This window comes from Indicator indicator, chromosome 2 (assembly GCF_027791375.1).
Source record: "Indicator indicator isolate 239-I01 chromosome 2, UM_Iind_1.1, whole genome shotgun sequence".
Classification (NCBI taxonomy): Eukaryota; Metazoa; Chordata; class Aves; order Piciformes; family Indicatoridae; genus Indicator; species Indicator indicator.
In genome coordinates, this window is record NC_072011.1 from 45,546,086 (window position 1) to 45,560,282 (window position 14,197).

The window sequence follows — 14,197 nt, forward strand, 5'->3', positions numbered from 1 at the left end:
ACGAGTCATTTCCCAAAGGCAGATTAACATTTTTTTCCCTTTAGAGATAGGACACTGAGGTATGAAAGAGTTAGGCAACTTGCCTAGAGTCACAAGATGAGTCACTGAGTGAAAAAGGACAAGTCCAAGCTAAACCTGATAGAAATCTACAGCATACTGATGCACCTCTTTCACGAATATGAAGGGACTCTGGACCAGGTATCAGGAGTGATATGCTAATCACCTGTTGCTTTCCAGAGCTCTTAACTCTGGGGTGAGCTGTAACACAAAAGCCTGGGAGTACCTCAACCGTTCTTAGCCTTTCTGTTTAATTTGTTGTTCATTTAATGCCTCTATTTTGGGAGCTACTTATTATGACTATATCAGATCCTCCTTTCCCCTCCTTCTAGACAGGAAAGTACAGAGGGTCAATGACACCATTTTGGACTACTGCACTCACTAAGGACAGTGTAAGATCTGATTCACTTCCAAGAAGTCCTCTAATTATTCAGGTGTTGTGCTCTTCTCTGCAGAGAGTAAAGACTACCTAAAATACCTGCATCTCTCCTTATCCCTCAGATACCAGAATACAGAGACATCCACATTACTGAGGGAAGAGGATGAGCAGTACCTCACCAGAGCTCATTAAGCTGCATCCATAGCAATAACTGACTTCAGTAATGAAATTACAAAGTAGTCACAGTACATATTTTCAGAATACCAATCCTGATTCATATCCAGTTAAAAGTTAGCATGAAACAAGACAAGGATTAAAAAATATCTGATAGATTTAAACCATAACTGAATAGGACAGAAAAGGTACAGCTTACAAAAATAAACTCTATCTAAAAGAATTAATTAACACCTTTGAGAAAGGCACTCTATTTACACTGAAAAGTAATAACAGCAATTCACAGCTAGGTCACAGCAAGCACTAAGTCTTTATTACTTTTGTCTTTCCACACAGCAGCAGAAATGTAAACTGCATAGAGCTATCTGCAGGATGAGGACAGCAGACACCTGACTTCTCATCAAACTGTTTTTTATGCTCCCTACCAGCCTCCTCTGCAGCCTTAAATCAGAGGTGTAAACTGAATTATGCAAAATATTGTTAATGATTTTGAAGCCAACAACACATCATTGAAATTTACATATACACAAGTCACTAAGAGAATACATAATTAACTTAAAGGATGATGCATTCCATAAGGTAACTTCTTTTGTTCTTTAATTGTCAAAAAGAATGTCACATATATTGTGAAGTCTGATTGGTAGGAAATGGCCCACAAAAACAGCCATAAAAACTCTTTGCTGAGAAGCAGGGTGAGACTGCTAGATTTTATATAATTGTCAATTGTACAGATTAGCTAAACAAGAATTTGAAAGGTTCTTCTGCATACAGAATAGCAAACTATCAGCAAGATTCCAGTGGACTCTGCTTTCTGCCTTTTTTTTTTTAATTGCAATTTTTAATTGCAGAGACATCTAAGAAGCAGTCACAGCACTCAAATGTAATTTCAGGTGCACAACTGTAGACCCTGTTGTGGAAGAAAAGCTGAGTATCTTAAGAGAAAAATGGCAGGGTCAGAACAGTGTCTGTTGGTCCAGAAATATTTGAATGAAAATGGCAGAATGTGCTGGGCAACTCTGTTCCTCACCAAGTATCCTACATAAAACCCTTTCATGATTTTGGAGATCACTTCCAGGCAGGGTTACAGAATCACAGAAACATTCAGGTTGGAAAAGACCCTCAGGATCACCAAGCCCAACCGATAACCCTACTCTAGTAGGTTACTCTAGGGTTCCCTCTCATTGTTCTCTTTTCCTTTTATGTGCTCTCATGTAGCATCTCTGCATGAGTGTCTCAAACTGACTTGCAACTCACAAATACTTGGGAGATTAAAACAGTCAAGGGTAAAATGAGTGGAGGATTTGCTCTTTTTAACAATTTGCACCTAAATCTCAGCAAACACTGGAAAGTTCACAGTCTAAGTAACATTTAATACATGGTTTGTCCAGTCTTACCAGAGGGAAGCATATAGGAAAAGGAGATTGAAAATAATTGTCCCTACCAACTACCTACCCTCTTCTTTTAGAAGCCTACTTTAATAATGACTAGTGTTCTGTGTGCTATGGAAAAATAGAGGCAAGTTGGAAAAAAATCATACTATTCCAGTATTTTTGTTTTGTTATATTGAATCAAGTAAGTACTATTTCAAAAACTGTCTGGGATAGGCAGATTTTCTGCTGGAACAAGGTGATTTGCAACTACTGATTTAAAATACTCTGCTAATACTTGTGTAATTGTATTCACCACTGGACGGAAAAATGTGGAGATTGTCCAGGACTTACCAGCTTGCAGCCAAATTTGTTGAAGAACTGTCCACAGCTGCACAGGTCCCTGTTTCATTGCACTGCTCTGCATAGTTATTTCAGACATGGCCTTTTCCAGTCTTGATGCAGCCAGGGAAGAGGCTCGCTGTGATCCTATGGTCCAAACATAATAATAATAATAATAATAATAATAATAATAATAATAATAATAATAATAATAATAATAATAATAATAAAGTTCTTTGGGATATTACTTTGACTCATTAAGGCAGTTGGTCTGATTCTCTGCTCACTGAATCAGATTTATGTAGTAAGAACTCCCCTGAATTCTGGCATGACTAACTAGAGAACCATGTTTTATAAAAGGTTAATTTGCAGGAAAAAAACACCACTAAATTATCTAAGAGCTGCAGCTCAAACAAGTGAACTAAGAGACAGACAGTAATTTTATAAAGGTCTGCTTAGCATTCATCAAGGAAGTAACTGTATTTTGCTCATTGAAAAGCAGAACTCTACCATCAAATATTTCCCACAAATACTTACTAGTAAACTGTTTCATAAGCACAGTGTCACCACACAATTACAAAATATGGCCCACTAATGTAAAATCTTACTACAGCATTACAAAGTGTCTTGGCACTGTTCACACAGCACACACCTTGCAAGTGACATCAATATTATTCTTCTAGTTTACATGCAACATGTTTTTTCATTTAACCTTGCAGAGCAGAGGGCCCAGTGTATTGACTAAATTAACCTTTATTATCTGCTGTAACATTTATGCAGGAATAAAGCGTTTGGTGCCCACACCTCTGGGAGAAAACATCACATCAAATGTAACTCCCAGGATGAATTCATGGGCAGAAACCACTTCTCTAGTACAGCAAGCAGGATTATACTGGTGAGCTGACCTCCCAGAGAGGTACCAAGAGGATGGTAACAAAATAAGAAGCTACAAAATGAGATTTCAGAGCTGGCTTTGTAAAGCTTTGGGAAATAAATATTATAATATATATATAGGTTTAATGTGACTTCAAGGTTTATAAGCTCTTTCTGTGGAGAGCCACTGTGACTGAAGGACTTGCACTGATTGGCATTATTCTTAATCTACACTCACAGGCTGACCTTGTAGACCACAAGGTTCTGGAGTTTAAATCCCACTTTTTCTTACCACAGCCACCCTGAGGAAGCAGCAAAGCCTAGGAACAGGTACTCAGAGAAGTTGGGACGGCTCTTGGCAAGGGAAAGGACAGAAAGGAAAAATACCTGTCATGGGATATACACATTAAGTGGTCACTTTGAGAAGGTGCTGCTTTTCCAGCTGGAGTGTTCGCAGAGAGGGTTGCCAAACCACTTCTGCTCAAGAACAGACCATTACCCCTTTGGGGCCAGGGAACCAGCAGGCAGAGCTGCATGGTCCCCTGACTAGTGGTCTTCTGAATGTTGAGCAGGGATCTATCCTTCTGCCAGGTTGAGAGAAGACATGTTTCCACTCTGCACTTCTTTGCCAAGACACTGGTGCAGCATAGGACAGGATATGGCCCACAGTTTTTATGTAACCCAAGGCAGTGCTGCCCACCCTGCAGAGTGGCTTGGCTAGGGAGAGGCTGCAAGTGTACCCAAAGCCTAAAACTGCTGTGGGAAATATCTGTCACATTATCTCACAGCTAGCTAATGTCATTCATTTTAAGCAGGAGAACTTCAAAACAGTCCTGCAGCACAGGCACCTCCCACAGCTCCCTTAGAAAATGCAAATGTGCTCTTCCTAGATGCATCTCTTCAAGTGCTACATATTTTCAAAGACATTCCTGATATAATGTTCCAAGAAATGACAATGCAGTAATGCAGCAACTATGGCTTTAATGGCATGGAAAACCCACTCCGCTTTCAATGGAGAATTTATTCTATTTAACAGTTCAGCAGATCCATCTTCAGCCTGTTTCACTGCATGGGATTCCTCCCCCTGCCCTGCCCACTCATACTCCTCTCCCCCATCCCTACCTCCACCTGGGAGAAATTTCACCAATTCAAGTCAGACAAAGACTGTTTAACATAGGGAAAGCTACCAGCACTCACCCTCAGCCATCCAAAACACGGACAGCTTTTTTGCAGTGCAGAAGCAACAAGAAAATGGCCACATGGACAGCTAGTAATTCTGAAGTTAATATAGATCTCTTGCCTGGCAAACTTGGAAAAAGTTACATGGCCTTTGGGGATGTTGAAGTCAGGCTACCCAGATTCTTATATTAGGACTCTTGATTGTGTATGCTTTGAAAGCAACCTTCAGTATTACATTTCTCGGCCAAGACTGCCCTCTTTCAGAGAGGCTTTCTGGATCTGTGTTTCTTGCAAAAACCTGTATGTAATGCTGGTCTGATTGCCTTATATGGGTAGATGAGTTGGTGTTTTATTCAGGGAAATCCTCTTTTCCTTGCAAGTCAGTCCATGAAGACTACATCACTGTAAGGCACCTTTGTGCGTTTTGGAGAGATTCATGCACTGCTGTGAGACAGAACTGCCACTCAGGATCTACTAAAGCATCCTTCCATCAAAAAGCAGGCTTCATGGGAATATCACTAGCTAGTTGCACTCAATGGAACACAAATTAGCTGCTCCTCCTCTTCTTTTCATTAGCTGGGCAGTTGTCAAGAGGGAAAAGTCTGTGATTTGAGACTGATCTTGCCCGGTGCTATGGGAACCCAAGTTACTTAGCAAGTTACAGTGGAGACTCTGCATTTAACAGCTTTTAGCATTCCAGTCCTTTTGATGTGTATATTCTCTTCCATTTCAGCCTTCACAAAGAAGCAAAGCACAGCAGGGAGAGGCCATCTAATCTCTTCCCATCGCTGCCTGGCCTTAGATGCAGATACACTTTTTTCTGGACACACACTTGCCAGACGAAAAGGCTCTCTCCATTCCAGCCCATACCTGAATGTTTGTTACTGCTGTTCTTACCTACTTCTGCTGGACTACTCACAGGAACACTCCTTAAATCTTGTCTGCCCAAATTATCGTTGGAAGAGGTCTTTGCCAGCCTGGCCTTTCTAGACTGAAAGGGACTTAGCCCCAGCTCTGAACCTCAGACAAGCAAAACAGTGACCCTGGAGTGGGGTGAAGGCTACTGGAGCCACAAAAGAGTATACCTCTAACACACACTGCCTCCCAAGACGGGAGGTAGGCATGTATCGCACTAGTATCTCTCTGACCTCGGGGTGGTGGGAGAAGCCAGAAAGACTACCAACATTAAAAAAAAGTCTCTGAATATCTCTTCCTAAATAAATGCAGGTCTTAGTATGATAAAAAAAAAACAACCAACACCCCACAACACAAAACCTGTCTCACAGAATTTTAATGTCATGCCTCAAAATACTTGCAAATGTTGGCATAAGAAGATACTGCATGAATTTGTTATTGTAGTATAGTTTTTTTCTCTTTTTAACAGCTCCATTAGACAGAATATAGACTTTACATTTTACAATAAAGCCCTCCACACACTTTGGAGAGAAATCATGAAAACAACAAAATTTATTTTGTTGTGATGAGCTCTGTGTATAAGCCAAACAAAACATACCTAAATAATTTTTAAGGGCCATTCTAGAGTTGTAATAAGACCAAGAAAAACCAAGTTTAATATTTTGCATCTATGAAGAAACTGCCATCAAAATAGAAATGTACCTCAGTAGATTTACTAGGCTTATAAGAAACACAGAATTCCCTAGCCTAAATCACTTCAGGCAAGAGCATTTTAAAATAAGACTAAATCAGCAAGGCAGCTGACTGGTATCAGTGAATTTAGTTAGGAGCACTGGTTCAGTGAGGAAAAGATGAAGAAAATAGAGGAATTAATCTTCCTGGCAGCAAACCTAAAATTCTGGCACAGCAAATAATCCCATTGCGGTCGAACTGAGGGAGAGGTCAGTGTCAAACCCGGCCACTGTAAGCCCCCCCTTCAGTGCCAAGCCCCGAGCTCACAGAGTGCCTGTGCATTGCAGCGATACTGCTGCACACTCCCAAGGGATTTCAGAATGGAAACCAGAGCCTGTTACAGAATGATGCAGAAATATCAGACCCCCTCCCTCCTTCAAAACAGCCAATCACAACGACAGCTCTGGAAAGGTACAAGGGCAAGAGGCATTAGAGCTGTCCTCTCCAATCTCACCTCCCACTGTGTTCAAAAAGGCTCTCAACTGGGTCCCAGCTGCCTCCATTCTGCAGATGGAGAACAGCAGCACCTACAGCCTGAAGAGCAGCGAGCCACAGATCCTTGCTGAAACCAGCCAGTGCCCGTCCTGGGCTAGGAGGATAGTGTAATTTCATTAGGAGCCCCATCCTTAATGTCTGCTGTGGGTACAACCGTGTTAGCATGGAAGCCTAAATTCTCAAAGTAGAGGAGGAATATGCATCTTGGCTGAAACCAAACTGTATTCAGTGCAAATCATTTTACATGTGTGGAAAGCTGGTTTAAAGCGTGTACTTTACATTCATTTGCTCTTTCTGGCAGGCAGTACTGCTGCATACAGCACTTTCTGCTGAACTGCAGCTCCTCTATTGCATGCTGGTTGCTAGAACTAGGCTAAGAGCAGGCTGGAATAGGTATCCAACCTAGGTGCTTTCTGAGAGGGACACTACACAAAGACCGTATGTGCACCATAATCCACTCAGTTTCAGCAGAATGGTGGGAATTGGATGGATAATAAAAGTACTATGTCAAATGATATTTGTGGGTTTGCATTGTTTTCCTAGTAATGCTTAGTGCTGATGGGTTCTGCAAACAGCGTTTTCCAAAGAAAAAATGGAAGTCTATTTTACTGCCCAGCAGCAGGGATGGTAGGATATATTTCACAAATCTTCACAATTATCTTCAAGTGATGACTATCCAAAATGATTTTGTATCATTAGGATACTTTCATGTCATATCCACTCCCTTTTCTAGATAATTTTTAATATAGCAAACAGCACGTATCCATTTAGTATATCCTTTTCTGCTATCTGTGCTGAATTTGGCCTATTCTCTTTAGTTAAGCCATAGATTATACACATGTCATATAAATAATGAGAAAAAGGACCTATGCAAAATATAGACTTATCTCAGCAAAGCCTAATAAAAGGGAAGTTGAATAAACAGATTAAAAAATACATGAATGTGTGCACAGAATCAGTAAGATTATAATGTCATAAATACAGATCCTAAGGACTTAATGCTACAAACAAAAGAACATACATTCTGAACAATGCTTTACTGTTTGAATGTTTGTATGCTCAAGACCTAATCTTGCAATGCTTTTTAACCATTAGCAGGTATAAAGGGGGGTTGAACACATAATTTACTACCAGTCATGTACTTAACACATAAGAACTTCTCTATCTCAGCCATATATGCTAAGCATATGACTTTAGTTTTACCAATTCCAAATATTCAAGATTAAGACTCAGACGAACTCTAATTCTCTAGCCCCAAAGCATGAGACTTAAGTATTAGTGTTTTTTTTTTTTTTTTTAAATAAGCTTTTATATTCTTCATGTCCAGCTTCTGAATTTGGGGTTTGAGTTTTTGCAAGCATTTCTTACACATCCACAAGAGTAGATAGTTGCTTCACTAAAACCCCCTCAAAGTTAAAAGGCAAGTTTTTCACATGATCATCTGATTCTGAGAGTTAGGGTTTTAAAGGAAGCAGCAAACATCACGAGACATGATAAAATCACAAGTCAGAAACACACTCTGAAAGTCCCTTCCCCTTCCTGCCAAGCTTAGCTTTGATGTCTCAGTTATTTCCACCTGCTAATCTGTTACTGTGAATGCGTACTTCCCATATATTAAAGCATCACAAGTTTTATATACAAATCTCAAAGCAAATCACCCTCTAATAGGAACTGACACTTCCACTCAGCTCTCTAAAACCACAACCAGTGGCTTGAAAATGATTAGACTGTGGAAGTATGGGGCCAGGAGTTAAAAAGGAGGACAGAATTACACAGTTCTTGCAGAAGTATAGCAAACTCCTATCTAATACCTTTCATACTCCCCTTGGAGGGCTTTGAAAAAGAAAGCAGGAACTTGTCTCCTTGTTTTATCCATGGGGAAGCCAAGGTACAAACAAACCAGGGAAATGTTATGTAGCAGAGACGGCCCTGCAAGACAGATCTGGACCTCCTGACCACCTGCCCAGCAATGCACACATGCACAGATCTGCTGCCCACCATGCTTGCTGACAAAAATAAAACATTTCTCTCTCACAAAAGCAGGCTTTTAGGATGGGAAAGCACAAATCTTGTTTCCTCACCACATTCAGTATCATGAACGTCTGGGAGCGTGAGATGCAGTCCGTTATGCTTTTTGATCACTGGTGTTTCAGTCACACTACTTTCTTTCTCAGAGCCACTGTAAAGAAACAAAACTGTGTTACTTGTCCACCTTTCAGTAGAGAAACAATATTCCTCTTCAAGTAGGCAAAAGTCTCATCTAGCTGCCACTGGGACTGAAAACTCAAGCTTTCCAGTTGCATGCAGTCAGCTTCTTGAATGTGTTGTAACATTGCAACTTGCTAATAGGAAGCTCAGAGACACAGTGCCCAGCAACAGCTCCAGGATACATGCTGGCACCTGTTTATTTGGTTGTTGGAGTCTTTGCAAACCACTGGATGAGGAATATGTTGGCAGCTAGAAGACAGCCAGAGGAGGTCAACCAGCAGCCCTGCATGCTGGAAGAACTATGTCCCTTGCAGAAGGATATGTTCACAGGTCTGCTGTGATGATCCTTTTGAAACAAACCAATTACCACCTTCCACCCAGGTGATAACTTCTTCATTTTGAAGGGATTATTTTCTCTTTTTCCACCCTTGTTCTGTTCAAACAGAAGAAGATAAAAGCTACTGTATGGCACTACTTTATGAAAGAAGGGCTATCTGGTCTGCTCTTCTACTACACTTCTGTTCTCACATGAGAGGTCTTCCAAAAGTAAAATTAAAAAAGAAAAAAAATCATGTGCATAATGAAAAAAATCACTTAACACAGAACTCCTGAGCCCTCCTATCACCACATAGTCTGCCATTTCCCCAGGATCAGACAGTGATGATATCTTCTCTCATCGTCCAATAAGGGACAAAATGTCTAAAGGGAAAGTGACTGCCCTAGCTACTTTTTTGGCACACTTCCAAGCGTACAGCTCAGCCTTTGGTCAATATTCCTCCCAGGAAACAAGTTGTCACAGAGTCATGATCACTGTGGATGCCCCATCTTCCAGTCTGATCAGTCCTTTACTAGGGATTGCACAGGATTCCCTTAAATTGACATTAATTTAGTAGAAGAATGAGCTTGGGACTTGCCATTTGGTTTTAAACATTATTGTTCTGATATCACAGAAACCAATAACAAAGGATAAATCAAATCTTGTCCTTCCCAGCTAATAATCTAAGACTGAAAGCCACTTACTGTTGTTTATTATAGTGATAACTGTGATTACAATAGCTAATTAACCTTTTTACTTGATCTTTGGGATCAAACATTACTGTCTGTTAACAGACTGTGAATTGTTGGACCCTTGACTGTTTGCACACATTTCCAGCCTTGACTGGGCCTGCCTGTCTTCCATACTGGTTTCCACACTGATACTTCATTTGAGACTATCATGTGGTAACAGATACAAGGTAAAATTAAATTCTCTTTCCCATGCCTCAGCTTTGCTTAGCCAGAATCAACTCAAGTGCCCTGGCTGGGGGCTGCTGGTGGAATTGCAGGTCTGTTTTTGTCTTATGTGTGAATTGCCTATGCAGGAACATGGCAGATGAGCTTTAAAGTATCACTCCCACAAGGTGAGCACTGCTTTGATGCAGCAGCCGTCAACAGTGTCACAGTTCAGGCTCATGGCTTGTATGCTATACTCCTGTGCAAGGGACAGGTGAGAAGATCGGTGTTTGGTCACAGTACAAACTGACCACAGGAGAGTAGTGTTCAGAGAAGGTTCAATGAGATGGCCTCAGTTAGCAAAATGTCAGCAGCATGGCCTTTTAACTGGGAAGATAGAGTGAAATCCCAGCCTGAAAACCCTGTGGACTGCATTGTGCAAAACAGCCACTCCCAATGGCTTTATTAAATATCCTGAAAATTAACTACTCCTTCAAAGCCACAGTACAAGGCCTTCAGCCAAGAAAGCTTTTCCATGCACCACAGAAGAGGCAGTAGCCAGGTTATTTGCCTTTAGCATACATCACTGGAAAGGCTAACAGTGCGACATACTGCAACTCCACTGCCCTACTACTTCTAAAAGGTAGTTGAAATGGTGGTTAAATGGTGAAAGAAACTGTTGAAGGAAACACTTGGTTGTGAAAGATTGCAAAGGCACTGGTTTGTAAGAGAGAAGACAAGAGAGAATTTTGAGCATGGCATATGAACAGCTGCCCAGGGAGAAAATACTGGGATCCGAAAGATTCTTCCATCTAGCAGAGTCACAGTAAGATTGCAAAGCTGAGAAACTTAAGTCAGACAAATGCAACCAAATATAACTAAAGTGAAATTTAATTGGGTATGCAATTAGCTGCTGCTTGAACTAATAAAGAATACCGGGTGTAACAGTTCTCAGCATTACATAAATATAGGCTTCTCTTTTCTAACAGGCCCCAAAAAGTTTCTGTGTCCAAGTCTCACTGGTAAGAATTCCCCTTAAGTTCCTTTGCAAGCCCAACCCAGAATATTTTACATATTTGTTAGCTGATACTGCTGTGATCTGCTTAATTCAAGGGGCTTCCTGGCTTACTGATTCCAGTCTAAAACTGCAAGTACCTAGCCCATTCTTGTTGCCTTTCAAGTAGTACTTCCCAACAGAAAACATTTTATGACTTATTTTTTGAGAAAGTCAAAAAGTTCCACTGGGAATAGCAGTGAAATACACAGTACGGTTCCCAAAAGTGAAAGCAAAGCAATTTGTTTTGTTTAGGCTTCTACTGTTAAAGATTATCAAAAGCCTCTCAAGCTAATACATCTTGGACTTCAACAGCCAAAGCATAGCTTGGGATTCAAATACAATCCAAATGGCTGAACTATTTGTCTGTTTTCCAATGTACTTCAGTCTCAGGCTTGCAGCCCCTCCTTGCAAGATCAAATCTTAGCCACAATTGTTCAGTCAGTGTGGATTTGATCAGCTTCATGAGGACTACTTATGAGTATAAAGATTATTCATATGAGAGGAACATGACTGAATCCTTAGCTAGAGAGACTAAGGTTTAAGGAAATCAATGATTTGAGCCTCTAAGAGACCATTTCTCTGTTGCTACATAAATATCTAGATTTTGTGTTTGGTCTGCTGCTCATTAGCTAAACCAACAAGGAATTGCTAATAATCCCTCAAGGACAACTTGTATATAGACATGCATCACTCTGTACATATACTTCTGGTGTTTATAAAGCTTATGAAAATGCATACAGAAATTGAGGAACAATGCAAGCTTCATCAGTCTGCTGTCATGACTGTTGCCATCAAGCATGCTGTCCCCCCTATCAGAAACAACCTCTATGGACATTACAGGTGTGGCCTTAGGATAACATTCCCAAGATAGTTGTACGCTGGTATAATGACTAGGGCAGCATGCAAAGGGATACTGTTTCTAAAACTTTTCCTTCCAGAGTGGAAGCAGATGAGAAGGAAGGAACAAACAGGGAAACTAGCTGCTTAATTGTTTAAATGCAGATTTGCTAGGATAAAGGAAAGGAGAAAGAATCTACATCCTTAACACCTTTGTTTGCCCAGTTAGCACCAAGCTATGCAACTGGCATGTAACCATGGCTTATAATAGAATCTTGGCCATGTGCCTTTCTTCAGCTTACTCAGTTCAGGACTGTGTCACCCCCATACATTCCTGGGCAGTGTCAGCCACTGCAGACTGTGAACAGTAACTGATAGAAGCCTAGTACTGGGGAGAAAAATTAATTTACCCTCCATTCTGGACATCTGAACGTGGACAGAGATGTTCAGATGATGAACTCCAGGTTCAAATGGCTTCTTCAGTTCTAAAATCTTGACATTTGTTTTGTTATGTTGTTTTTTTTTTTTTTAATAATGGCTATTAAAATCATTATTTTTAATCACAGTTAGAAATATCTCTTACACTTCTTCTTAAACAGTACTATTACCCTTGTTGCCAAACAGCGTAAGTATCTAGAAAATTAATGAAGATAACTGCATGACCATTATGAAATCTGAACTTATTAAGACAGTAGAAAAAGCCTACCTGTGTTGTAAAACATTATACACCATCTGCCACATCTGCAACATATGCCTGCATGTCACCAGAGCCTCTTCAGGTCCTTTATGTATCCATTCCAGTTTTATTTTGGTGAAGAGTAAGCTGCAAGATAAAAAAGAATAATTTCCATTTTTTTAGCATGCCATACATGTGGAGAATCAGTACTAGTCCAGTGAGACCCTGGCAGCCAGAATTTTTACTTGCTTTGTATGTGCAGCAATAAAAGGAAAACACTGTCGCACGAAACATTTCATTTGGCTCAACTTTGATTCTCCCCACAAGGAGATGAGAGGATTAACAGCATTCCTCAGCTGCAGTCAAATTTGCGTCACAAAGCTAGCAGGACAGTGTTAAAAGTAATGCATTGCAAATCTAACAAGGTGAAACTGTAGGGTGAACCTCATTTTACTTTGGACCATGGCAATAGCATTAAAAACCGAATAAAAAAGGAATTGCCATAGTGCACATGCCAGAATCTTCTTATAGCACTGGCTTATATAAAACAAAATGTCATCACACTTAATATACACAGACAATTATGTAATGCCTCACAGGAAGGAAACACTTTTTCTTAACCCCAGCTGGTGATCATCTCATGCCCCTAGGCTAGACAGCTGGTAGCCCTTGTACATTCTTGTAGGTAGTACAACTGCTGCTACTATTCTTATACCTAGAGAATATGTACTTGCACAGACAAGTGGAATTCAGCACAGGTTAGAAGACAGATCTGGGAATGACACAACTTACCACTTATTGCTAGCTTGCCTTTAACACCATCTTTCACAACATCCATTTATTATTATTTTTTTAATTGCCAAGACAATTGAATTTATTTCTTATTTACTGATGCAAACTTACTTCTGCTTTAACATTTTCAAAAAATCCAAGTTCTACACATTTTGAATTGGTTCAGTATGGCTGGCTGGATTCACTGGATGCACACATATGTATATCCATTCATACCACATCAAGATTTGACAATATCAGGTTTGTGAATTTGACCTGCAGGCTCCTGTGAATCCAAACAACTCCAGAAAGAGACAACAGCTACTGGACAGATGATGTTAGAGTAGACTTGGCAGCTGAATAAGGGATCATTAACTTGCAATAATTAGAAATCTGCAGCCAACCATAGAATCACAGAACGTTAGGGGTTGGAAGAGTCCTCAAAAGATCATCTAGTCCAACACCCCTGCCAGAGCAGGATCACCTAGAGCAGATCACACAGGTGCATACCTACAGTAATGTTTCAAAATGAGAGTCCCTTTCTGACATTAGGGTTCTTCTGGGAAAAAAAGTCACCAAAATGTAGCCCAACTGTTATAACTTTCAGTAGGAAGTCTGCTCATGGCCACTGCTACTGTATGTCCTCACAGGAGAAGCATTCAACTGAATTCCACAGGGAATTTTGGCTTAGTCTTTTATTGTTTCATGTCTCTGCTCTATGCTTGCCTTTGATTTTCACGTTACCAATCTGAGTAAAATGAATACTAATACAAATATCCCCTGCTCTTAGAAATGCTGATCCTCCAACTGAAAGTGCACACCCTTTTTATACTCAGGAAGTTATTTCTAGGCTAGACCCATGGACTGATCAAAATTTTTGCTGAGAGGTTAGTAATGGAAACTGGTCATTAGCAATAATGAGT

The 14,197-nt window shown here is 40.3% G+C and overlaps 1 protein-coding gene across 1 annotated transcript in view; it reads right to left on the minus strand.

Annotated features, from left to right (window-relative positions):
* Positions 1-14,197, minus strand: part of TTC7A (tetratricopeptide repeat domain 7A) — a 181,703-nt gene that overhangs the window by 49,159 nt on the left and 118,347 nt on the right. The window contains exons 16-18 of the mRNA XM_054399317.1: positions 12,534-12,650; positions 8,595-8,692; positions 2,332-2,466 (exon numbers count right to left, since the gene is read on the minus strand). Coding sequence (XP_054255292.1) covers positions 2,332-2,466; positions 8,595-8,692; positions 12,534-12,650 — 350 coding nt within the window. The remainder of the gene's footprint in view (positions 1-2,331; positions 2,467-8,594; positions 8,693-12,533; positions 12,651-14,197) is intronic.